Source organism: Cygnus atratus, chromosome 1 (assembly GCF_013377495.2).
Source record: "Cygnus atratus isolate AKBS03 ecotype Queensland, Australia chromosome 1, CAtr_DNAZoo_HiC_assembly, whole genome shotgun sequence".
Taxonomy (NCBI): Eukaryota; Metazoa; Chordata; class Aves; order Anseriformes; family Anatidae; genus Cygnus; species Cygnus atratus.
In genome coordinates, this window is record NC_066362.1 from 46,868,075 (window position 1) to 46,895,038 (window position 26,964).

The window sequence follows — 26,964 nt, forward strand, 5'->3', positions numbered from 1 at the left end:
TTTTGTTCAAAAAGGTTAAAACAAGCTTTATTTTAACATACAAATCTGATTCGTTTACAAGGCAAAACATTCCCCTACAGTGGTAGTATACTGCATTTCATCACAGCATGTGCATCCAGTAATCCTGAGATATGAAGGGGGAAAAAAAAAAAAAAAAAAGGAAAAAGCCCTAAAATATTTTTAAAGGCCAAAATGTATCTTTTCAGCCACTGTTGCTATAATTGACTCTGTTTGAGAGCTAAGAAAAACATAATGCAGTTCTGAATCAAGAAAACAAGTTATCTACAAGCCAAACACTCAAGATACTTTCCTAATTCCCTGCTGTCATCCAGGTATACGAACAAGCAAGTGCACTTGGGGAACAAATGAAGAGATTCAACTGCGCAAGGTTAGTTTGTTAACACTGCAAAACATGTTGAAGAGCTGGAAGATTTTTGATAATTTTAACTACTATTATCTTCATGAACTGTGGTTAATGTCAGTTAAAATTATGTCCTATAATTTTATTAATTCTCTACATTGTGTTAAATTACAAAATAAAACTTACTCTGCTTCCTTTCACCATGAAGTTATGATATAGAAATACTGCTACTGCTTTTCGTAAGCTTTTAAAACTGCAGACATTTAAAGTCCTGTCCACAATATTGAAGACTACTTGAACAGCCTCATTTTGATACAAGATTATATTTGTCAATAACATTAAAACGTAACTTAAAATAAAAGGTAAAGACAGTGAAAGGGTATAGATAGTTTCTCAGTTTTACAACATTTAAAAATAAGTTACACTATATATTATGGCTTTCTTATTTCAAGGAAGAGTGCCATCTCAAGTTTAAGCACTTGATGTTTTAACTAGTTAACTCACCACATACTCAGACTTTCCTTGTTTGAGTTTTAATGATTGCAGAAAAGGAAACCACCAAATATCAGTGAGAAGATTAAGATGCCTCCAGAACAATTTTAATATCAAGAAGCATTTGTAGAAGAGATCTTTCAGAGAAATTTATAATTTAAATTAAAATTGAAAAATTTCATTTTAAAATGAAATTAAGTTGAAGTTTTAATTGAATTTAATCTCTCGGCATAAATAAAGAGCAAGACAAATCTCCCATGAACTTCAGCAGTCAAGACTTCATACTGAGCTTCATTTCAAAACATTTACACACAAGTATGATAGCATTATACTACTGAGGTAATGATTTCTCTTCAATACTATTTGTTATGTTAATCGTACAGCTAAGACGCTAGTTTCATTTGGTATGCAGCTTATCTCAAAAAGGCTGCAATAATGCTAAAAAAAAAAAAAGTATCAGGCCAAACAGCAACACAATTGCTCAATATTAAGTTTGGGCCGCAATTAATAGAACAGAAGTGGGAGGGGGAAGAGTAGGATGGTGCTTTAACCATAGTCTGAAAGGCTGCATTTACTCAATGCTATGTTGTTAATGGCTGTGTATGTACTTTTTGAAATCTAAAGTTGCACTCAAACTGGACAAGCTATGACAATATTCAAATGTGTAAGTAAAACAGAATTCTATCTTCATAGCTGAAGTTGTAACAAAAAGTGTCATTATGCAGTTGAAGTAGTGTTTGCAACAAGTTCATGGCAGACAAGCACAGATTTCAGAGTTATAAATGTAATAAACAATGTAATGGACAGTGAATTTGGAAATATTTTCAAACTTAGTTTTTACTCAGGGTAGAAGAGTTGCCAGTTGAATAAGATTAACTAAATACTGTAGGCTCCATGTCATGCAGAAGATGAGCTTTCTCTCCCCTTCTCTCCAAGAAAAGTATCTGAAAGGCAAGCTAAAGTGATTGTTTTTGACAGTAGTAAAATAAAGAAGGAAATAGAAAAGTAGGTATTATCAAAAAATCTTATACAAAATGCATCTGTCCTGTTTTGGTTTTGATTATAAAAAGGCACTTCGCATATTGCTAGAACTCTGATAATGTAGTTATCCTTTCAGCTTTTCTGTTAGAAGGATGTATTTCAAGATGGTTAGCATGACTATGCAAACATTCTTTATATGGTGTTTATCTGTTACAAGTTATAATTACTTATAGTATCTTACACCTTTTATTTAGAAAAGATTCATGTTCAAGATAATAGCAGGTCTTCATACAAGACTTCAGTGATGATGGATGATCTGTCATAAGCAACACACCACATGTAGTGAGTTCACGCTAACAAAATTAGCGGTGTGAATCTTTCAGAAGTGAGTCCTCAGTCTTTTGTTTTCCTCTCGTAGTCTCTCAATTTCAGCTACTAAGCTTTCATTTACAGAATATCGTTCAAGTAAGGCATGCATTTCATTCTAGAGAAAAGAAAAAAAGACCCAATAAGCAGCTATAAAGTTGTGGGGTTTTTCGTTGTTGTTGTTGTTTGTTTTTTGTTTTGTTTTTCCCTCCAGCTTTATCCTATCCATTTTCATATCTCTTTTGAAAATTAAACAACCGAGATAATATTGTTTTTAAATTTCTGGTAAGAAAAGTAGTATTTTTTTGACATACACAGTATTTTGATCATTAATACATTAGTGAATATTTAATCAAAGGATATTTTGCACTTCTTCAGGATGAAATATCTACTAATGCAGGTTCCATTAAAATGTTCAGTACCAAGACAAGGTCTTTTTTTTAATGCAGATCAAAAGAACAGTTTCATAAAATGGTGAAGTCAAAGAACACAGAACACAGTGCAGCATGTATGTGATACCCTTAAGTGAAGCTGTCTTAACTTCCTCTATTCCATCCTTACCCCATCTCTTGGTTCTTTCTAAAGGACAACTAAATTTGTTTCCCTTTTGTCATTTTATAACCCCTGAAATATGAAATTCATGATACCTACCCAACATGTACGTTTACTTCTTAAGCACAAAATAAACAGATTCCAATTCACATTTTCCCACTCCTTCACATCCCATCCTCCCTTTCTTGTTCTTAATAAGCAAAATTGATTTCCAGTTTTGACAGAATAGTTTACATGCTTTGACATTATTAAAAATGTCAACTGTTCATATACTCTTTATACATACCAACTGCACATGGAACTGTTTGATCATCTCCACTTGCAAATTCACAATATCTCGGTGGCATGCTTCTCTGGGGGAAGAATTGCAAAAGGACAATGCTTAGCTTTACTTAGCAAGCAGAAATTATCTCGTCCTGAGTACCCAAAACTCTATACTTCTTCACCCTCATGACATCATGAAATATCACACTAAAAACTGTTAAGCCATGAAACACCAGTTAAAGTCCTAACAAAAGTCTTACAGAAAATAAGTTTTAAATGTTTTTTTCTACATACAAAACAATTTAGGTTTTTTTCTATTTAGAAACATCCCTTTTTGAGCCCAAGTATCCATTTCCTGTTTCTCTCTCTGAAATACCATGAAAACCTATGTTATTTACTTCATAAAACGTAGAGTTTCTCATCTAGGTCTTCTGCCAGCTACAGCTTTACAAGTGCTGAGTGCTATAACAAGTATTCTTTGTTAACAGGATGCAGCAATTTTGTATATCACAAGGAAACTACTGTAAAATAACAAAAATGTTTTGAGTAATGAGAATTAGAAAGCTATTACAAAAATAGTGTGATAGAAGAGAAAAACACTTATAGTGCAGGAGAAAGAAAGATTTATATCATATGCTGACCTGGATCAGCCATGCTACCATGAATTACTTATTCTGTTTATTATGGCTGGGCTGTCATTTCCCCCCGAAAAAGGCAGTACTAAGAGCTGTATCACTCACCTGTTCACAATTAACATTCTACCATAACTGCAAATTTGTAACAGCTTTGAGAAAAGACAAAGTCTAGATCTTCACATTCCACCACCCCTGGAACCCTGAAGTATTCACAAACAACCACACACACACACACACAACTCAAAATGAATGAAAATAAACAGAGAAGTAGGAATACTAGACAAGTCAGCCCAGATTTATAACAGATGGCAGCCAACAGGCAGTGGTTTGTTAACAGCCCTCTTTATAAAAAGCTGGCGCAAATCCACCTAGTCCAAGAGACCAATCTGACTGTTACCAGAAACACAAGAAGCTGGTTTTTGACAAAGGAATTAACGAAGCCTCATGTTCTAGGGATCTGTGCCCTTTGCAGACTAATCTGCATTACATTCCCTATGATACTCTCCTAGGCAAGAAGGCAGCCTATTGCACTAACTCTGAGCTACGTGATTATCCATCAGCCAGGCTTCTACTAGACTGAATTTTGAGTTCTGCTGCCTTATCCCTCAGAGACTAATTCAAATCTTTCTGCTCTGTCTAGTCCTCAGTTTCAAGGAAAACACAGACCTCAAAAATTATAAAACTTTTGCTCCTGTCAGATTCGGTTGAATTTGGCTAGTAGATTCAAAAACTGAGGGGAGACTGACAAAACATGGAATTCCCAGAACATCAGAGTGAAGTCTGATCTCCGGGCATGCTTAGAACTGCAAATACAAGGAAACATTTTCACAAGCAGGCAGTGAGAAAATAACAGGTTTACCCTTTTGACAAAGTCCTAGATTTTTTGTACTCAGGGGAATCAGCAAAAGACTTTAAAGTAACACTACACCATACTAGATCTGTAACTTCTGCTAATTTGACTTCTCTTTATGAAGTGAATGGAACTTTAGTTAACTAAGTATCCACAAATAACAGTTATCTGACACCAAGCATCACTGACAGCACGAATGTTATTTTATGCAAAGCTTTGCCAACAGAAATATAAAGCATTTTGCTTTATACATGCAAAGCAAACAACAGTCAAAGCCAACACAAGTCAATTGTCCAGATCAAACTTGCCACAGTGGTAACTTTAAGAGAAGAAGTTTCTCTGGGATAAGGGGGGAGGGAAAGAAATCAGCACGAGGTTGCATGAAAGCAGTAAGGACCTCATTATGCACACAAATTTACTGTCTGAAAAGTATTCAAACGCTCACTCTGGAAATATGTTAGCGAAGTCATGCACATAAAAAACCCTCAGAGACATCAATCTAATTAGCCACTAGAGCTGTTCAAAAAGTCTCATACCTAGATTTCCAAGATTAAGGTTGTTAATGGTGTCATTTCCTAATGCGAGTAGGAAATAAGCTAAAGCAGATGTTAAAACATCTTACTAAGAAAACATGTCATTGAAAACAAAATGTTCTGCATAAATATCAGTACCTGAAGTCATCCATTGTTTCTTGTATCATATTCTGAATGAAGTTTATTTGGATTGATGTCAGAGGTGCATTTAGTCTGCTACTCCCAATTGTTTCTACTATTTTTTCTGACAATGAGCTAGCAACTCCAGCAGTGACAGGTGATGTTATCTTTGGACCTTTAAAATTAACAATAAATAAAATTTAAAAAAGTCATTACAGTGGAGTACAAGAATGTTTCATCTTGAGGCTTGTTGATGCTTTGTCTCTAATACTACCATGGGGCGGGGGGAGGGGGAAAGTTTAGTACAAGTCTTTGTGGGCAAACAGAAATGTTCTCACAAGAGCTAACTGAATTTACAAGCAAATCCAGCCTGGTATATTCTGTTTTAACATGTGGTCCATTTTACCAGGTTTTGCATCAGTTCACAGTCAACCACATCTAAAACTGGGCCAAAATGATCAACTTACTTGTTGAGGTAGTACCATTTAAGGGTAGATCATAGGCAAGATGGGCCTGAGTATTCTTCACGAGTCGCTCATTTGTTTCAGCAGTCTTGGAAGCAGTGGATGGAGGCGGAGGACTTAAAGTTCCAGATTCTGCACTTGCTGAGTTCAGCTTGGAAAGCTGACAATCAAAATCAAAACCACAACCTTACTTACTATAATTATCTAATTGCACTCAAAAACTAGGTTTTCAGTATTTCTTTCAAATACTTTTGGTTTTAGGAACCTACTGATAAATATATGCTTTCCTCCTCTAGCAAGACTTCTTAAAAATTGATGGCTTAAATACCCCAAAATTGCCTCAAGTGCACATACATAGGAAGGAGTGCAAAAAAAGACTAGGCCTCTTAATTTTCACATCAAACATCTTGTGATAAATTTATAAATATCATTCCTAGCAAACTCAGACTTCTCAAAGGCCATACAGAAGGAACCAGGGTCTCAACAGAAGCATATCAAAAGTACCTCAAAAAGCAAGAATTTAGACGTGGAATAAATAGGGAAAGAAGCAGCTAGAATTGACCTAATAAATGACAAAGAATCATACTGGTGCAACCAGGCTCTTCTTACGAGCACCAAGTGATGAGGGGAAATGGCCTCAAGTTTCATCAGGTGAGGTTTACTTCAGATATTTGGAGAAGTTTCTTCACTGAAAGGGTTGTGCGGCATTGGAATAGGCTGCCCAGGGAAGTGTTTGAGTCACTATCTCTGGAGGTCTTCAAAAACGTGTAGATGTAGAACTTAGTGGTGGACTTAGTACTAGGTTAAAGGTTGGACTAGATGATCTCAGAGGTCTTTTCCAGCCTGAATGATTCTATGATTCTTTGAAGCCAACTAATGATCATTCTTGATTTTCTAGAACAATCAACATATTCCTCAAGCTAGCCCAGTTTTGTTTCACATGAACTTTTGTAGTATGAGCTTATTTAATCATAGAATCATATAATGGTTTGGGTTGGAAGAGACTTTAAAGACCATCTAATTCCAATCCCTCTGCCATGGGCAGGGACACCTCCCACCAGACCAGGCTGCCCAAAGCCCCATCCAGCCTGGCCTTGAACACTTCCAGGGATACGGCATCCACAGCTTCTCTGGGCAAGCTGTGCCAAGGCCTCACCACCCTCTGAGTGAAGAATTTCTACCTTATACCTAACCTTTTAGTTGAAAGCCATTAATTCTGGTCCTATCACTACACTCCCTGACCAAGAGTCCCTCCCCAGCTTTCCTGTAGGCCCCCTTTAGGTACTGAAAGGCTGCAATGAGCTCTCCCCAGAGCCTGCTCTTCTCCAGGCTGAACAACCCCAACTCCCTCCGCCTGTCCCAGCATGAGAGGTGTTCCAGCTCCTTGATCATCTTTGTGATCATCAGACTTGTTCTGGACTCGTTCTAATAAATCCATGTCCTTCTTGTGCTGGGAGCCGCAGAGCTGAACGCAGCACTTCAAGTGGGGCCTCACAAGAGCAGAATAGAGGGGGACAATCACCTCCCTTGCCCTGCTGGCCACGCTTATTTTGATGCGGCCCAGGATACGGTTGGCTTCGGGGGCTGCAAGACCACACTGCCAGCTCATGTTGAGCTCCTCATCAACCAACACCCCCTGGTCCTTCCCAGAGCTGTTTTCAACCCGTTCTCCACCCAGCCTGTATTTGTGCTTGGGATTGCCCCTGCCCAGACGCAGATGCACTTGGCCTTGTTGAACCTCATGATGTTCGCACAGGCCCACCTCTCAAGCCTGTCCAGGTCCCTCTGTCCCTCTGGATGGCATCCCTTCCCTCCAGAGTGTCGACTGCACCACACAGCTTTGGGTCATCGGCAAATCTGCTGAGGGAGCACTCAATCCCACTGTGCGTGTTGTCAACAAACATGTTAAGCAGTGCCAATCCCATGACCCCTGAGGAACACCACTCATTACTGATCTCTACTTGGACACTGAGCCACTGACCACAACTCTGAGTGCGACCATCCAGCCAATTCCTTACCCATCAAGTGGTCCATTCATCAAATCCATGTCTCTCCAATTTAGAGACAAGGATATCACAGGGAACAGCGTCAAGAAATATGTACCAGTTTTACACTGCTGTAGACCAACACACTACAGACTGAACATTTTACAGATTGTGCCAACAGTATGAAGAGAGCTGCAAAATAAGTTTAGCTGGGACACTATTAAAAATTTTTTCCTTCAGGTAGTTCCATTGTCAGATTCTAAAAGAGTACTCATAAGAAGTATTAATTAATAAAGTATACCTGTTTTAAGGATTCTTTAGATTCTTGTTTTCCAAGATTTGTTTTCTTGGGGTCAGTCTCTGGATGTTCTTCTTCTTCCTTAATTGGAGATCCCACAAGTGCATGTAGTGGGCTAGACCGTATCCCTTGTGCATTACTGCCTACAGGGTTTCTTTTGACTGGAAAGGCAGTGGTGAGCTGTGGGAGAAAATCCAAACCTGAAAGGTAGGACTGAAAATCCAGACCTAAAATTAAAAGGAAAGGATAAAACACGTAGGTTAAAAAAAAAAAAAAAAAGACCAAATAAGCCACAATCACACAAAAAATAACAAAAAAACACACATCCACACAAAACAAATAAAATAGTCACCCAAAAACACATCGCAAAAAAACTGAATCCCCAAATCCAACTTATGCTGTCACTCTCCTTATGAAAGTAATAAAACATGAAAAGCCTATATACATCACTCTAAGTTTCCTGAAGGGAAAACAAAATCACTTTAAGACCATACTCTTGGATTTCCTGTTACCACATATTGTCTTAGCTCCTCAGCAAGTTAGACAATTTCCAGATAAGTTCATGAAGTTCATTTGTTCCAGCATCTGCTTGCATCATTTCTTTGCCTTCAACAGTATGACAAAATTAGCATGGAAGAACTAGCGTAGACTTCCAGTGCCTACTGACAAAGAAAAATATACTAAAAGTATGTTTACCATCTCCTTTTCCTGAAGGATCTTCATTTGCTTTACACGCGATAATATCTACAAAATAGCAGAATATAGACAAATTGTTTATTAAATGAATATTGATGTAGTTTTGATATCGTTGCATCCAGTTAATAATTAAAGACAAATTGAAAAACCAAGTAGGCACAAACAAACGACAAAATGTAATGCTATGCAGATGAATTATGCTTTACAAATTTCAGTATTAGCAACTTACCATCTCTGACAGGAGAAAACACATCTCCTAAACTATTTCGACCCAAGTCATCAAAATTATTTAAGTCTGCACTTTTCCCATGATCTGTTTCTTTAGATGGAATCACATCCAAGCTGCAGCTACGGGGAAAGCCTTTAAAAGGACAATAACATTGTTAACCATTTACACTTTCCAAAAATAATGTATGTTATTTCTAAATAAACTCATAGCAAGCCTGATGCCTGGTAAGTCTAGCAAGTACTTTAGAACTATCTCATCTACCAACAGATTCTAATTAGAGGGTCAACTTGAACTTGATGAGCTGTCATCACAGGTGAACGTAACTAAAAGTTAAGATATTTATTAACAAAAATACAGCTGGATTTTTTTCTTCCTCTTTTTGAAAAGGAAGGAGAAGTTGTGAAACTCGTGCACTCATTTTTAGATAAATTTGCTGCATTAATCACGTAGATTTACAAAGTAACAGATGATATAACTAGCAAATACACCATTTGCTAAGAAGCTGACCACATTCAGATTAAAAACATTTAAACTGATTCTGGAAGAAAATAAATCTGCTTCAGTCCAGCCATTAAGCATTCAAAGAGAAATTCTAAGAAACCCCTATTTTGAAGTTTACCTAATGTCAGGATATTCTCTGCTTATTTCTAATATTACGAAATCAGCAGAATTGCAGTTGCAGACAAAAGAATTTGTCCCTACATCTTCCGTACTCCATGCCCAAGACTTATCCGTGTCCCAGTCCAGAAGGAAAAAAAAACAGTCATCTTTCAGATGCATGGTAGCATGCACAGTTGTCTGCCAAACAGAAGCATATCTTCAAACACACACACAGAGTGATTATTCAAACTACAGTTTTTAGATTGGGAATACATGGAGAAGTGAACTGAACTGTTAACAACCACCTAAATAACTTCCAAAGTTTATTATGCTTTGAAAACTGGATCAGGAATATAAGCAAGGTGCTACTCTGCCCTCGCTGAACTCCTTCCTCTAGAAACACCCAAATTTTGCTCATGTAAGTTGAAATGTATGTGAAAAGCATCAGTGCCACTCCTCAATACAGAAATAAGCTTTCTAGAAATAAATCACCTACTAAATAAAGCTTTTGTATGTGTACCTACTTTATTAAAAAAAAAAAAAAAACTTAAAACCTATAACCACTGATCTATATGGGTTCAAGTAAAAGAGATCTAAATATAACTTTGTAGATGACTACACTTAATCATGTCCAAGTATTTACATAAACTGGGACTTGAGTCAGGCTTAAAATATCACTTTAATATATTATTATACCATGTTTTCCACTCTGTATGTGCCAGTTGTGAGGCATGCATAGGATTGTGCTTGCTAGTTAAGTAAATTAGTCAGTTCTGAGTCAGACTAAAAATGCAGTATCAACCTGTGCCAGAACCTTCAGAAGGCCTACACATAAAAAGCACAATATAAAAACAGGACAAAACATCTTTTGCCTTTTTTTTTTTTAACCAATTTACTGTAATCTAAATGCAGGAGTTATCTAAACCACAGGATGACTATTAAATAGAAGTTTATGGGAAGCCAGTTGGAAGTACATACAAACGTCTCATCACATTTTGAATTTATTTATAGTTTTGGACTCTAAAATATCTGTGACAAAAATCTCCAGTCCATTTACAAGATGTATGAACAGGTGCTTTTTTGACTTAAATATGCTATTAGATGACTTTACTCAACACTCCTTATTTCTCCAAGGCTAAAACCAATCTTCAGGGCTTAGAAAATTTTCCACAGAAAAAATGCAGTTTGTGGTCTCTCATCTACTCCCATTTTTTAAGTTTAAAGACTGTATCTTCTTTGGTATACTGGACCCTTTACTTCCAAACTGAACATTCCGCTTCACAAAAAATATTTATTTCATAAACCTTTATTTTCTTAAAACGTTTACTTATTATGAATGGTCCTACTTAAGGGTTAACAACCATTACATTTTCAAATAAATATAGTAAGTCATACGGCTTTTTTAACTTAAATACAATTTCCACACTATGCAGTAATGTTGATTAGTAACACTTGGAGCACATAGGAAGCATCTACTTCACCTCACACTTCATTGCATACCCAAGGGAGGTCATTAATTCGTGTCCCTACGGACTGCAGCGGCTTATTGCCTAATTAGTGTTGCTACATGTATTTCTCTTTATTTAAAAAGGGAGGGAAAAGTGCTGTTGCTTTAAAATGACTTGGGGAGTTCAAGAATCAGACTAACAGTTACTGATTTGACTGTATTTTCAGAATTCTTGAATTAACAAAAATTTTTACAGCACATTTCATGCAGTGTCAGAATTTCAGAACCATGCTTAGAATTCTTACAAAAAATTGTTAATTTCAGAAGCATAAATACAAAGTACAGTTATACAACTAATCACACTTGCAACTATATTTAACATCTTTCCTACCATGTGACATAATGCCTCATACAAAAAAAAAAAAAATACAATGCAGCTCTCAGGTTTTTGGTTTCGTTTGTTTTGTCTTTTCCTGTTCATGTGCCTAGGTAGTTGTCAGGTCTGTTACTCCTGTTTATTGATAGAATTCCAAACCATTAGCTCTGATTCCATACAGACATTACTTCAGGAAGTACATTACACACATAAGGATAATATACAAGAAATTAAAGACAGAGAGCCCCACAACGTTACCATGAAGCTTTTTCTTTAACATTTAAATATGTATACAAAGTCTAAAACTATGGACTTGAAGCAAGAGTTTCTAAAGCTTGTAGTCTGACCAAATTCACTTCCCACAATTTCACAGTCTGTCTCATGTTGTGGGGGAGGCAAAAGAAGGTGCAGATGTGCATGTATGCGCATACTTCTTTGAAACAAATGCCTTTCCCTCAGAGTAGTTTTTATGTTGTAATGGTCAAGTCATTAAATTTTCCTTACATCTTCAAAATTATGCCAAACAGTAATTTATAGGAGTAGGAAGAAGGCACTACCTGTTTTCTCCTGAAGAAACTCTCCTCCCTTATTCTCATTTGGTGCTGTCAGAGGGGATGAAACTGTTGCTGATGTCTGAGAAGCTAGATTTTTGATGCCAATATTTTGATTTGCTCCAAGATTACTACCAGCTTTGACTTCTATTCTTTTGGATACAGGCTTATTTGAAGAACCCTTAAGGTTAGACTAAAGAAAAAAAAAAAATGAGAAATTATTATATTTTTACTTTCAATTGAAAGAATAAGTTCAATTCTCTTTGTTTTGAAACACTAAAATAAGTTCAAATTGCAAAGTCTGCCTAGAAGATATGCCTTTACAAATCTTAAAAAAAAAAAAACAGAACTATATCAATGTAATTTCAAAGAACATGGGAAAATTCTGTATTATTATATGAATATTGTATGACCCTGCAAGAGAATAGAACTGAAGGTAACGACAGAATGAACTGACACTAGCCAATTTTGAACCTAGGCTTACACAGAGGAAAAATAAGAGATTACATTATTAGGGAGTACAAGTTTTAACAGAATAGCCAACCACCAGCAGCAACTGTGCTGGAAGAACAACAAAGTCTTGGAGCAGTAAAGAATCCACTTCAAAAGGTTTTCTCCCATCTCCACTAGGTATTGGTATGTGGGTTTTTTGGACCAAGTAGAGCCTAATTAGGTCTTCGAAGATCCTTGTAAGCCTTCTATACTGTTTAATCAAATCCTCCACAGATAAAATACCTCAAGATGGGCTGCTGTGCATCTTCCCCATAAGTGAAAGGGCCACTACAAATCTTTCTGCTGCTGCCTGGAAATGAATTTAAGATGCCACAAACTGGTCTCCTGTGGCAACATTCACACCAGGAAGTTTAGGATTAAAGTTTCACTCATTTCTACATTGAAGCTACGGAGGAAGAAAAAAAAAAAAAAAAAAAAGGAAAACTTCACATAAACACCCCCTCGCTCACTTGAGACTGAGCAGTTAATGAAGTTTATATCTCTGTGTTCATATGAGTCAGCTTTGCTGGCATCTATAATGCTTGGAAATTTATTAATTTTTCCTCAGATCTTAAACTTACATTTGCTTTTATTAATCTAAATGTTGAGCAATAAAATGGAAAGGTTTTGTATGTTTTGTTTTACCTTGGAAAAAGTGCTACTGAACTGAAGACGTATGCATTTCACACAGCCTTTGTGAGCAGCAACTGTTTTCACTGGTGATGTCAATTTTCTCAAGTCATACTGGCAGATTTTTCCCCGGGAGCATCCTATAGCCAAAGTAGTACCATCAGGCATGAAGTCCACTGTTGTCAGAGGAAAATCTGCTACTATAGTTGTCAGTAATCTTCAAACAGGAGAAAGAATAGGAGAAAGAAACTTTTAGAAGCTCATCAAGATATTAATTTTTATGGTTAGACTTATCAAAACAAAATAATTGTAGAAATAGCTTTATTATTTCAGCTACAGGTCAGTAGTTCCGCTTCTCCAGTGCCAAGTAAATTCCAGTAAAATACCTTAAGGAACAGTGGATTAGACATACTAAGTATTGATGTTTAATAAATTAAAATTGCATCCGCTCCAGAAGATTTCATCAGGACAGGATCAAATTGCCTTCATAAACAGCTGTTCTGACACCTAGATTAGTTGTTGCTGGAAATGATAATTGCAGTGAATATATGGCTTATATCCTCTAGTTTCCCAAGCCTATCACTTCTAGCCTTCCCACAGATCTAGAAAGAATTCAGGTCCCAGTTTGCATCCTTCTACTAAACCCTCCAAACTAGAGTAAGACTCCTGCTTTATTCAGCTAGAGTAAAAGCACACTAAAGCACTTCACGCTAAAACCAAGGTCCCATGAAAACACTTGCCATCCCACCCTCTTACTACACAGCCCATCACCTGCTTTTTCATCCCGTACCCTGTCTATATTTAAGGCTAACCATCTCATCAATTTTGTGCACTTTACCACAGCTATGGCTTATATCTTGAACTAGAAAAGCAGGCAAGCTAAGCTCAGACTGCTGCAGGTCCTCACAGGCCATACTGGCCATCACAGAAGCTATACCATCAACAAGAAAGCCAGTAAGTAAGCACTTGCGAGCAATCACTTGTGCAGTACCTGAATTAGTTTCCATTTTAAGTTTAAAAAAGCAAAGAGGACTTTGGAACAAGTTCTCCAGCAGCAATATGCCAACTACTTCAACCTCTCTGAACATGGTCTGAATTAAATATTTAATGTCATAGTTGGATGTGCTTTTTCGGCTCGTAAAGCCAAGTGAAGCCCCTATAAAATCAAAAGGTCTTTAACATACTCACTTTTTACTCGAAGTATCATAGAGAATAATTCTTTTATCCAAACCTACAGTTACAAGCAGCAACTCATTGACTGGAGAAAAGCAGATTTCTGAAGCTGGTGCTTTATGAGTATTTTCAAAATTATGATACGGGTTCTGACTATTTACATCCCACAGAGTTACATTTCCACTGTCAGAAACACTGCCCAACAAGGATTTCTTAAAGGATGAGTACTTCAAGTGTCGAATAGGCTGTAAATAAACAAATAGACAGACTCAAATTTTAACACCACTATTAGACATCGTTGAAGTATTTTATACACACACTAGGAACACAGATGTTAAGTTAAACTATTTTACAAAGGCTGGCCACTCTACACATACGCACAAAGTTCACTTCACATTTCAATGCAATTTTTACTGTCTGGGGGCAGTATGTGCCCTGATCAACAACAACAACAACAACAAAAAAAAACACAACACAACACTCACACGCTGCATCTAAAAATCAAAGAAGCAAAAAGCTACATTATTTCACTTATTCATCTGAGACCAGGAGTAATAAGCTTAATTACCCTCCACTGATTTTTTCAAGTCCTTGGGTACAAGCCAATTTGGTAAAACACAGACTACGGCTACTCAGGTATGAAGGTCCTACAGAAGAAGAGACTTTACCCTGTGAGCTAGGACCACGGAACAGGGTAACACACCTGACTTAATCACATGCAGCCTTGCTACCACAGGACTACATAATATAGGAACTGAAACTGCATTTCAGAAGCAGGAAAATATTTTGTTTTCCACGATATTCCTTCAGAGGATGCCTCAGAACCTCATTGCTCTAATACTAAATTACAATACTCAATCTCCAGATTAGTTTTATTTATGGCCTATTTGCACTAATTCACTCCTGTAACAGTAATACCCTTACACTTCAAATTGTTTCCTTAACTCCCCAGTCACCATCACAGCCTCCTTGGAAGGAGGCCTATTTCAATCTCTCTTGAACATGGACAATCAAAGTCTTGTATGATTGTCAAAATATTTTGCTACTGCCTTTAAAAATGTGGTAAAACTTTCCCTCTGTACTGTAAATACTCTTCGTGATATATCCTAGATGGCATTTTCTTTTTTGTGATACAATCTGTTTTGGTTGCTCATTGCCATTTTATGATGAAGAAGCCCAAGCCCTTCCTTCCTTTGGGAACTTTCAGATCATGGTGTAATGCCAAAAGCCTGTGTTGTGACCTAAGTCTGGTACCTTGATTTCTGCACTGGCGTATTGTTCTCATGTCTGTTATTGAATCCTTTTTGGAGTTTGTTGCAATCCTCTCTCTTACAGGCAATACCTTCCAATTTTGTCTCATCACAGTTCTACATCTCATATTATAACCATTACTGAAAGCACTTAACAAGGTTAGCTACTGATAACCAAATCAAACGTTGTTCTTTCAATATTACTGTTTTTTTCCCCGACAGAAAGTTTCTGACCCATCCTTAATTCTTCTTTTAGCCTCCATCCTCTCTAATATTTTCTCACAAGGCATTGACTCAAGCGCTTCACTCAAGCCCAGACACATATTTTTTCTGAAAATGTTCTATAAAACCCCTAGTATACTGTTCTGGCATAATCCATGCCACAACGTACAGTACTAGACTTTATCCTCTTTAACTTCATTTTACTGGAGTTATTTCTTGGCTCATTTGCCTCAAACGTAGTTTCTAGCACTTGTATTGCACGTCTCACTGGAAGCCCAGCTGCTCCACAGAGAAGTGGTACCCTCAACTGCATATTCAAATAAAACAGAAGATGTCTATATATAGTTAATATGGACCACCACCTGGCATGGTGGTGACATTTTTATTGGCATATTTCTTTTACTCTGTGGAGATAAACTGAAATATGAACAGATTCAGGAATAACAACTTCAATTACATACATGATCTATGTGGAAAACATTCCCATCCCTCACAGCTCTCCAATTTATTCACCCTTCCTTACTGCCCTAGCATCTGCTCACATTCCATTTTCTCCTTCTCCTGCCCTCCCACCCACCAGTATTACTCTCAGCCCTCCTCAAATCTGCCTCGTTACCCTTTCAAGTCTCCCATCTTCTTTTCTCATTTTTCCTTCTCATCTCATAGGCCCAAGGAGAATTCTCTTTTCTTTCATACACAGGCCTTCCCCAAACGAGCTCTGCTCCACACTTCTCACTGAAGTCACAGCATTCCCTCAGAGCAGCTTCAGTTTAACTTTAGTTTGTTGATGAAGGACGTGTGAGGTGTGGGGAGAGCTCCGATTCACTCCTCACTGCCACTGAATCAGATGAGCAAACTTCTCTTGCAACAATGCGATTGCTAGATCAGACTTGAGGAACTGAGAGGATTAAATTTGTGCACATTTTTATGTAACAAGGATATTTAAGATATTTGCTTTATTTTAAGTCAGCGTAGCTGAAACTCAAATACGCTTCAGTACATCTCCAAATAGAAATGGGTATCCATTTTCTAAATCAGGAACAAAAATAATTTCAAGCTTATTTAGAATGCAGCAATTATTTGTGAAGAGCCATGTTTTGAAACTTATCTGTGAAAACTACAAGAAAAGGAGCAAATATGAAGAAAGTTTCCCCACATCTCTGTAAGTGCAACTCCTGGTGATTTCTGGGAATTCTGCACACACAAAACTTGCGAAAACATTTTTAGCACAAGGTACTGAACTGGCAAAGAAAACATGACACCCTCTTCAAAACATTTTACTGGTCAATGTAGCAAAACAAACCACATGCGTCTTTGTGCCTTAGCTGTGACCGAAGTAGATTTCTGTAGAAAATAAAAAGTACATTTGATCTTTAAGCTTCATAGTAAAGCAGCCAAACTAGGAACAATGCACTTCAGAAAATGGTTAGCCCATTGCTGAGAAGGACTGATTGCACTCAGGGCTTTCCCCTGTTGGAAAACAAATGAATAGCCCAAAACTAAACCAGAAGTAGTCTAGTGTTACCAACTGTCTCATTTAAAGATAATATAGATTCTTTATCTCCTTTACCATAGTGAGCCTTCTAAGAGAGAAAGCAGACGTAAACCCAACTGATAGCTTTAAAAGCTGAAGACTATTTCTCTATATGGGGTGACCAGAACTCATCACACATCTTTACAAATCAGCCAGCTGTTCAAACAACTAAAATAAATCCTGTTGCTAGGAGAACAGCACCAGGCAGTGAAGACTTGAACAATCATTATGTTTCAAAACAAACTTCAATTCAACCTCACAACAGCAAGCAGATAAGAATCTGGTAGTCTTAATGAATACCAACAGCAAAGACAAATTATGGGATCGGCAAACAGCTCCCTGCAAGGACTCGACTCTAATAAAGCACAAAGATGTTTCTAAATCAAAATCAATTAATAGAATGTAGGCCAATACTCGTATGAAAAGAAAATTGTTTAAAGTCACAGAAAGCACTGCAACCTTGGGCTATTCGACTACTTGTAGAGTCTATACAATTACAGAAATTGACTGGCAAGGAAACTACATTCCATCACGTGGAATCAAACAGAGACAAGCTAGATTTTATAAGGTTAGCTTGACCTCACATTCCCCGATTGTAGAAAAGTTACTAAGGAGTGGTGACGCTCACTGAGCCAGACAGCCAGTGCCAAGATCAAGCAGAACAATACACCATGTATCTATTCACGCTTACTCTTAGAAAACTGGGCCCCTGAACTATAAATCAAGTAAAGGCTTGTTCAATCTCTTTAACAGAATTACACAAGTCTTCATATATTTGCTTCACTGCACAATTAATCCAGCAATTCTCTACAAGTACCAATTAACCCCCCCCCCAACAAAAATAAAGCTATTTTTGCACAAAAGAACAAAGATCATTCTTAGAACATACGCTAGGCTAATAAACTGGGGCATCCAAGTAGTCATCACGTTAAAATGGAATTGAGTTCTAATTTTGTAAATTAAGACTGCAATCAAATAACTGCACCCCTTTAGAAAGTGTTAGAGGCCCCTTTAGAAAGTGAATAGTAGCTCTGCACTTGCAATTACTTTGATTTAACACTTCAAAGATCTTTAGCCATCTTAAAGGTCACTCAGCTTTGCAGTAGGCCTCTTGATTTCATCTGCCAAAACAGCTATTCACTGCATCACTTATTCCTAATCACTTTTTGGTGGAAAGAGTTGAATATGTCAAACAGGTTGATGGAAATCGTCTTCACAAGAATTTTCTTTTTAATTTTTCAACTAACTAGCAGAAGAGTCCCCCCTCTGGATATTCACCCCAACCTTTTAATCCATCCATGGATATTCCTGTAGCTCATCTCACATCCATGTTTTTCACAACATCATAACAATCAAATCAGAAAAATGGACTGACTATATAGACACATTTTTAAGATCAAACCAAGCACGAAGTACAATTTTCCTTCAATATAAGTATGAGACTATGGTGATGGATCAAAGATGCTGCAGCACCTGAAAGCAGAGACAGTTTGAATTTAATGGATTTTCTCCAACAGAAACACCACAATCCCTGTGATGCTATAAAGTCATAAGACATTCTTCATCAAGCTATATTGGTCATGCTATACAGCAGAAAAATTTAACTTCCCACTCCATCGTCAATCTAGGACTGACAAGACTGTTGCAGCAACAGAAAACTATGGCTTAACTTCAGCATTCCCTGCAATGCTAAAGGTCAGCTTTAGTACCAAGGCAATGATTCTCCATCCCTTAGGCAGCTCCTACTTCTATGCAAATGACTCAAAAAATTAAAAAAAGTGCCCAAAGCACAAACTCTACTTTTCCTAAGACAACATTCACGCTAAGAACTCACTCTGGGGCTTCCAGTGGGACAATACATCTCCTTTACTACTGCAGAAGCCCTTATATCAAGGGAATTCCCCTAACGATACCTACTAATTCTGCAATATTTTTTGAGTCTGCAAAAAGGACTTGGATTTGAAACCCCTACCAAAGCCCTTAAGTAGTACACCTGTTTGTGTTTCTCTTTTGAGCATTTTCCTTCACACTAGTTATCCAAAACTCTTACCTAAATACCTAAGTAGGTTATATAAAAGTCTCATTGCTTTTACTCTTTGAGCAGCTGTACAATTTTAATCTCTACATTAAATAAATTTATTATTTCTAAACATAGGCTGAGATTCTCCCCTACTGTACAGATAGCTCTGCTCAGTTGTAAATCTGATTAACCTGGATAAATCAGACCCAGGCTATGTAGTCTTTGCTGTTTGCAACAATGAACTAACGCACTGAAATCCTGCTTTGGTTTGTAAAGCTGACTATTTTTCGTTCAGGGCTCAGATGCACAGAAGTTTGTTCTTGAGGCAGCAGAGCCTACAAAATAAAGTTTGCTGTAAACTGTATAGACGTAAAGGTACATCATACAATTGTATTTCCATGTTATCTATTATTTAAGACTAGAATACACACAGATGTCTGCTCTTTAGACACTTTAGGGCACTCTTAAAAAAAGCTAAAAGGAAACAGATAACTGAAGTTGAAAAAAACCACACACATTCTGGCAAATTACTTCAAAAGCAGAAGGCTCCTGATACATACTTTCAATTTCTAAACACTAAATGTGAATTAAAGCTTCCTACTCAAAAGTAAGTTAATACAGAGCCTACCTGACGGCTGCCATAACCAAAGGGAGTACTTGATAAATTGGTGGTAACACTGTGTAGAATAATTTCACCACTCAAAGACCCAGAAGCAACGTAACAGTCATTCCAATTATATGTAACACATGTAACTTCATCTTTATGATCCTGTGGAGGAGGGTTGGACAGAAAGGGTTAAAGACATACAGGAAAACCATATCCATCCTATTCATGCTTTTGGAATTGATGGCTTTTTTCCTGACCACCTGTAACATTAAAAAAATATGTATATTTAAGAGTTACTGCGGAATATCCCAGAAAACAGTAGCAGAACGTACTGAAGATCAACCATGATATCTTAACCACTGTTTGGAAGTTTTCAGAAGACTGCTTTAATAAATTAGCAAAGATAATATTGTAATTACATACAGTATTTCAATGAGACAACCAGAGAACTACCACAGGCGTCAATGTTATTTTAAAAGTAAGGTCTTTCAGAAACCAGAGATGATTTTAAGAGACCTTCTGTTAATCTGAGGTACTAGTGCCAACTTCCCCTTCTGTTACATGTAGTATTAACACACGAACTTAACCTGATAGCTTTTCATTATAGTCTTTTGCAATGAGGATACTGTGTTTACTGAAAATGCAGGGGAAGACAAAAAAAGCATTTCTAGCCCAAAAAGTATAAAAAGATATATAAAGTATTATATTAGCTACTCAGTAATTTTGTTTGAAACCACAACTTGAAGAATCAGACCTATCTGTAGCATCTTTCTTCAAGAGATATCCTAAATAAGGATAAAATTCTTATTTAAGAACTCACACATAACATTAGTTCTACTAAAAAAGCATCTTCTTGGTAGAAATATCAGAAACTGCAATTATCTGAAATACAGCCTTGGAAAAACGCCAGAGAATATCAAAACAAATTCTCAAAATACAAAACCTGTTCTGAAAATTAAAACATTCATTATTACAGACTTGTAGCCCTGGAGTCATCAAGTTTAGCATGATTATTAAATTCAATTTGCTATTCACAGTCCATGAAGAACACAAAGTTAAGTGAGACACACACGTGTGCCAGCTCTTACCTGTGAACTTGATCCTATAGATATCTGACTTAGAGAAAGCGTGTTATTATTACAATTGGCAACAAAATCTGGAAGTCAAGAAGGGTACACTTCTTTCCCAGCCATGCTTACCTTAAGGCTACGGTGAACCCTTCTGGATTTGAGATCCCAGATATTAACAGTGTTATCGAGGCCTCCACTTGCAATATACAGAGAACTGGAATTTAAGCTCACACACGTCTGTTTTGCCTGATAAGAAAGAAAAATAAAAATCAGAAGGTATGTTAAAGACAATTAAGAGATTCATTCAAGTCTACCTAAAAGCACACTGATAGTGTTTTCACCTTCATTAGTACAAATAGTCTCACAGACTGATGAATCTATTGGTACACTAGTCATTTCTCACGAAGACACATTTAATATCCAGTTCAGTCTGGACATACATTTAATATACTTTAATGTTTAAATATACTAATTAATAAACGCTCAAATGCTCACATCCTCCTATCCCAATTTTACATTCTTTGAGCATCCTTTTCCTCAGTACGCATTTTCCCTTTAAATTTTAGCTCTCTCAAGTGCAATCATTGACTTCTATTTGGGAACAGACTTGTAAAAAAGAAAACGCCACGTTTAGGAAAAAAATCCTTAGAAGAATACTAAAAAGTTGTCTAAGTCACGTACTTCACATTCCCTAAACATTACAAAGAATATTAAAGCAGCAAACCTCATAATTCCACAGAGTGCTTCTTTTTAAAATAATCACTGAAGTACCAGCTTTTGAAAAAAAATGTCAATCTTAATGATAGACCTACATCGAGGACAAATTATTCAGTTCCATCACGTTGAAAATTCACTTTTAAGTTCCTGAGATTTGAAGTAAGAGAAAAAACAAGTCCATCTAATTATTGACATGGTAAAATTGGGAACAATTGCATTAGGTTTACATCAGATTTGGTAGAATCTCTGTGACAAACTCTCCACCTCTGGAAGTGTTTACTTCTGCAAACCTCAAAGCCCAGTTTGAACACCTTTTCAGAACATTTCCAGACAAAATTAGCATTAAAATAGCTATCCAGGGAGAATAATTAGAACTGTTTCGAACACGAACAAGTCATTCAAATAGCCATGTCAAGAAACTCTTCTAAAACTATGTCCAGCTTTCTCAATAGTTTATAGTGCCACATTTCCGTTCAACAGGAAAAAAAATGCCTAGAACTGAAGTTCGCCTATTTCACAGAACTATTTCCAGAACCTAGGGCACATCTACTCTAAGAACAACCTTTATATATACTCATGTTTTTCAATGTACAATTCACAGACACGCATAATGCTGACAAATCAAGTTTGAAAATGAAGATCAAACTTTCGGCTCTGTACTGCTGACCACTTTTATTGGATCAAGGTTGAACCCCTGACTGCCTGGTGCTGTCACACGGGGGTTCAGCAGGCAAATTCCCTTAGCAGAAAGCCATCAGTATCAGATGCTGATGTATACATACTGTATTCATTAGTATTTTTTCACTGGTACAACTATTTTAGAAGCACTGTCTTCCCCCACTCCTTACGTGCATTATAAATATATACAAGGACATGGTTTTCATATGTCAGAACCTTTAACTATACAGAAATAAAACTGATACCCAACATGCAGAAGAGATAAGATACAAATAGTACACAAGATGGAGTCTGGCAAAAAATATAAGAAAAAAAAACACAATTAGTCATACTTACTCCTTCAGCTATTTCAAAAAGTGGAACAGGTTTACTTTTACAGCTTGAAACAACTATTTTATCACCAACAGCAGAAGCAGTGACCAGGAAGCTATCTTAGTCACAAGTTATGGACCATAACTGTATTGTACTTGTGATTAATACAAGCAACAGTAAGTTTCCCTCAATGAACAGAAAACATGTTGGTTAAACAGTCCACCGTACTGTACCTTGAAGGGACCTAGAAATAGAAACATAAGCTATTTTACAAGCTTTCCTTAAGAAGCTCTTGCAGCAAATACAGCCCTTACTTTCCAGTACAAGGCAGTGCAATTTCTTTCCGAGGAGAAGTATCTCCAGTTTATGGAGGGAGGAAAAGGGAGGAAACGGACTACGCAAGTTAGTATTTGCCATTTCTTTCATCATTTCAAGACATTTTAGCTTAGGCAGAGCCAAACTCAATACTTCACACCTAAAACTGGGTTAGGCACTCCGAAGTATATAAAGTAAGATACTTTGTTGTTTTAGTTTGGAGGGCTGAAGTAATGAGGGGACTCTGAAGAACAAAGCATGACAATGCAGGCTGTCTATAGCTCAAGTTTACTAATAACAGATGTGTGTATATATTTATATATGTCATGTATATATACACATTAGATATATACACATACGTGTGTATATACACACACGTATACATTAAAAAAAAAAAAAGACCCTGTCATTCTCTTCCTTGCTATGCTTCAGTTTCTTTGCAAGTAAAAAAAAACATAGCTAAAAAAACATTAATTTGTCCTCTGATTGTTTTATTGGTTTTTCCTGACATATCCACATATTCACTTAAAGGACAGATGAATTCAGAACTTTCAGGACATCATGTTTATGTGCCAACATACTGTCCTTCTTTCACATCAAGATGAGACATTGCTGCCCTTTCCTGTGACAGGCATACAGCTGTTTGCTCAATAATGCACTACTTTCAATAAATTTCTCCCACACTCACATCCCAGCTGGCTCTTCATATCATCATCCTATTCTAGGCCTCCAAGACAGGCGTAAGGTCTACATGGGACAGTTAGATTTTCATGTGAAAACCATAACGATCCAACACATTCATGTTTCCTCTATAAATGCTACAAACAGCATGCAGAAAACCACTGCCTACAGAGCAAGAGGTAAGAATACTTTAGCAATGACTACTTCTACTATTAGAATCAATGGGAAGCTGCTCAAAAAGAAGAAAAAAACAAAGCCAAACAAACAAAAGCCCTCTCAATCTACTACAATTACAACATTACATTCTTCCTCTCTACACTATGCATAGAATTTCATTAAATCAGCAATTGGGTGGGGTTTTTCATCCCTGTCAGTAAATTAAGCACTGCCTTGAAAGTGAAAATTGTAATCAACTGCTAAAGAAACAGTAAGTTTTACAGTTGGTAGGCAATTTGAGCGTATCATAATCATTAAAAATGTGTTAACCCCCTAAAGGAAGAAAAACTTCTTCAGAAGCATTTACCAGCATGAGTTTATTTTGTAAATCACTTCAACACAGAGAACCACAAAATTTTCTTCACAGGATATACCAATCTTTTTAGACAAGAGTTCACATCAGGGCTGTCATTTACAGATACTTTAACAAAAAAAAAAAAAATGCAGTGTAATTTTGCAGAACACCCACTTAGCTATGGCTGAAACAGTAAAGGATACTATTGCTGGCCCAACAGAGTGAGCTGACTAGATGCGGGGCTATATGTGGGTTGAACTGCTCCACCACGGTTAGAGACGAGGAATCCCATATTTTAACATCGTCTCCGGCTGAAGCAAAACGTACGCCTTCTTGCATGGCTGCACCTATTTTCGGAAAAATAAGTCGGTTAATGAAAACATGTATAAGTAAATACATAAAACAGGTCACTTTACAAGTCAAGAAGAATCTCGTATATATCATTTAGTGCTGCTTTCTTGGTAACAAGGACATTTATTTGGAGAGTTACACTGTTAACACCATTCAACTGATTATACTGATGGAAGCAGCAGACGCCCCACGTTTTGTTACTGAAATTGCTGCAGGGAACACGTTTTCCTTTTCACAAAGGAAACGCCAGCATCTCAGGGCTACGAATACAGTCAGAATCCATGCAGATTAGCAGAGAGCCCGCTAGCCTGCAACCTGAGCCTCCGCTAGAGACGAAGACGCCCACCGCGAGCACCTGGCGACCCCGCGTCCCGCCAGCAGATGGGGGTAGATCAGCTGGAATCGGCCCGCGAGGGGCCGGGCAGCGCTCCCCTCGCCCTCCCACGGGAGACGGCCGAGAGCGCTTTAACCCAGAGCCCGGGCAGCGGGGCAGCGGCCAGGGCCAGCCCCTCCTCAGCGCCGCCGCTGCCGAGTCCAGCCTGTGAAGCGGCCCCTCCGCGCGCCCCGCGCCTGCCCAGCCGTTACCCCGAGCCTTCCCGGGGCGCGCAGCCGGGGGGAGCCGCCGGGAAGCCGCCGCCCCGCAGCCGCTCCCCTCACGGGTCCCGCTCCCGGCCCCGCAGAGCCCCGGCCCCGCGCACCTCGCCCCGGGCCCTCCCCGCCCAGCGCCTGCCCGGGGATCGGGCCCGGCCCGCCCCGCGATTGGCGGAGGCGCTCCTGCTGCCAGTTCCCTACAGGGTCCGGCGCTCGCTGCCGGCCAATGAGCGGCGCCCCGCCGCGCCGCGCGATCTCCCCGGCGGGGCCCCGACTTTCCGCGCCGCGGCCAACTTCGCGGCCCGTCCCAACGGCCCCCGCGGCGCCTACGGTGGCCCGGATGGAGCAAGGGGCTGAGGGGCGGGGCGGGCGCGTCCTGGTGCCGCCGCCGCTGGGGCTGCGGGCGGGGGGTTGGAGAAGAAGTATAAGCTTTGAGTAAACTCTATAGTATAGTATATATATACTATACTATAGAGTAAACTATACTATAAGTATAAGCTTTGAATAAACGATATACTATAGTATATATATACTGTACTACAAACTGTGTACTATAAGAAGTATAAGCTTTGAGTAAAGTAGAGAATGAGTTAGCAAAAGGTTGCCGTTAAAGGACCGTTAGTAATGAAAGCTGGCAGGACTGAGTGGTTCTGTGGAGACGGGGTTTCAGATGGATCCTTACCTTGTACGTGGTGCTCGGGATTGGTAGAGCAGAAACAGCCCGTTCATTTTCCTTTGGTGACAGAGCTGTGATTCACCAAGCTCTCCTCACTTCCAATCTGCGTAAATGAACTCGGGATCAGTGGAGAAAACATGTCACTGTTAAACAAAATACCCCTATTACTTCTCTACAACAATTATATCGTTACTGCATCTATTTGTCCTCATTAACCAATAGTGAATCATAGTTTATATCATCTGTCCTCTGCTCAAATATCTGAATGTTAGGGATCTATAGCATTCCTGTGTGGCTTCTACCCCCACCATCCTTTATTGTCTTAACTTGGTTTTAAGCCAACCATGTTTCAGTTCTAAAGGCATTACTCGTTATTCTCTTCTGTGTATCTCCAGTACTTGGAAGTGGTGAGCTGCAGAGAGGGGGATAAGACCAGCTGCTGCAAAGCTGGGGAAAAAACAACCTGGATTTCTTCACGGATATCGTTCTTTAAAGCAGTTTTGAAATAGTTGGTATTGTTCCACTTGGTAGTGGAATTAAAGGATGTTAGGATAGTGTACGTTGTATGATAATAAAATGTATACATTAATTCCACAGGATAAACAGAAACTTTGAGGTTTAACAAGAGCAAGTGCAGAGTCCTACACCTGGGAAGGAACAACTGCATGTATCAGTACAGGCTGGGGGATGACCTGCTGGAGAGGAGCTCTGTGGAGAAGGACCTGGGGGTCCTGGTGGACGACAGGTTGGCCATGAGCCAGCAGTGTGCCCTGGTGGCCAAGAAGGCCAATGGGATCCTGGCGTGCATTAAAAGGAGCGTGGCCAGCAGGTCAAGGGAGGTGATCCTCCCCCTCTACTCTGCCCTGGTCAGGCCTCACCTGGAGTACTGCGTCCAGTTCTGGGCTCCCCGGTACAAAAAAGACAGGGATCTCCTGGAAAGAGTCCAGCGGAGGGCCACAAAGATGATACGGGGCCTGGAGCATTTTCCCTATGAAGAAAGGCTGAGAGACCTGGGTCTGTTCAGCATGGAGAAGAGAAGACTGAGAGGGGATCTCATCAATGTGTATAAATACCTGAGGTGTGGGAGACAGAGGGATTTGGCCAACCTCTTTTCAGTGGCTTGTGGGGACAGGACAAGGGGCAATGGCCACAAAATGGATCACAGGAAGTTCCGCACCAACATGCGAAAGAACTTCTTCACGGTGAGGGTGACGGAGCACTGGAACAGGCTGCTCGGGGAGGTTGTGGAGTCTCCTTCTCTGGAGATACTCAAGGCCCGTCTGGACACCTACCTGAGCAACCTGCTCTAGGGAACCTGCTTTGGCAGGGGGCTT

General features: G+C 38.5%; 1 protein-coding gene across 11 annotated transcripts; it reads right to left on the reverse strand.

Annotated features, from left to right (window-relative positions):
- On the reverse strand, positions 1-25,839 carry NEDD1 (NEDD1 gamma-tubulin ring complex targeting factor). Of its 11 annotated transcripts, none has more exons than XM_035551633.1 (15): positions 25,637-25,839; positions 24,216-24,359; positions 22,530-22,624; positions 20,928-21,044; positions 19,750-19,890; positions 14,111-14,340; positions 12,938-13,139; positions 11,807-11,993; positions 8,827-8,958; positions 8,598-8,645; positions 7,905-8,128; positions 5,622-5,778; positions 5,173-5,329; positions 3,039-3,105; positions 1-2,318 (listed from the first exon to the last, which is right to left on the reverse strand). In XM_035551633.1, exons 2-15 carry the CDS (start codon positions 24,349-24,351, stop codon positions 2,214-2,216), a joined length of 1,998 nt encoding a protein of 665 aa, XP_035407526.1. In that variant the 5' UTR covers positions 24,352-24,359; positions 25,637-25,839; the 3' UTR covers positions 1-2,213. The 11 variants fall into 11 exon arrangements, with proteins under 11 accessions (XP_035407526.1, XP_050567396.1, XP_035407524.1 ...); XM_050711439.1 differs by having other exon boundaries at positions 22,530-22,620; positions 25,637-25,732; XM_035551631.1 differs by lacking the exon at positions 25,637-25,839 and adding an exon at positions 25,156-25,295.
- Between the last annotated feature and the right edge of the window lie 1,125 nt (positions 25,840-26,964).

What these genes read in the sequence shown, in the direction of transcription:
- NEDD1 (XM_035551633.1), bottom strand. Translation starts at nt 24,351, where the DNA reads ATGCAAGAAGGCGTACGTTTTGCTTCAGCCGGAGACGATGTTAAAATA. An exon ending in TTTTTGAAATAGCTGAAGGA is followed by an intron (nt 21,045 to 22,529) that starts GTAAGTATGACT and finishes CTTTCTTATCAG; the next exon opens with GCAAAACAGACGTGTGTGAG. An exon ending in GTTTTCTCCTGTCAGAGATG is followed by an intron (nt 8,646 to 8,826) that starts GTAAGTTGCTAA and finishes GCTATTTTGTAG; the next exon opens with ATATTATCGCGTGTAAAGCA.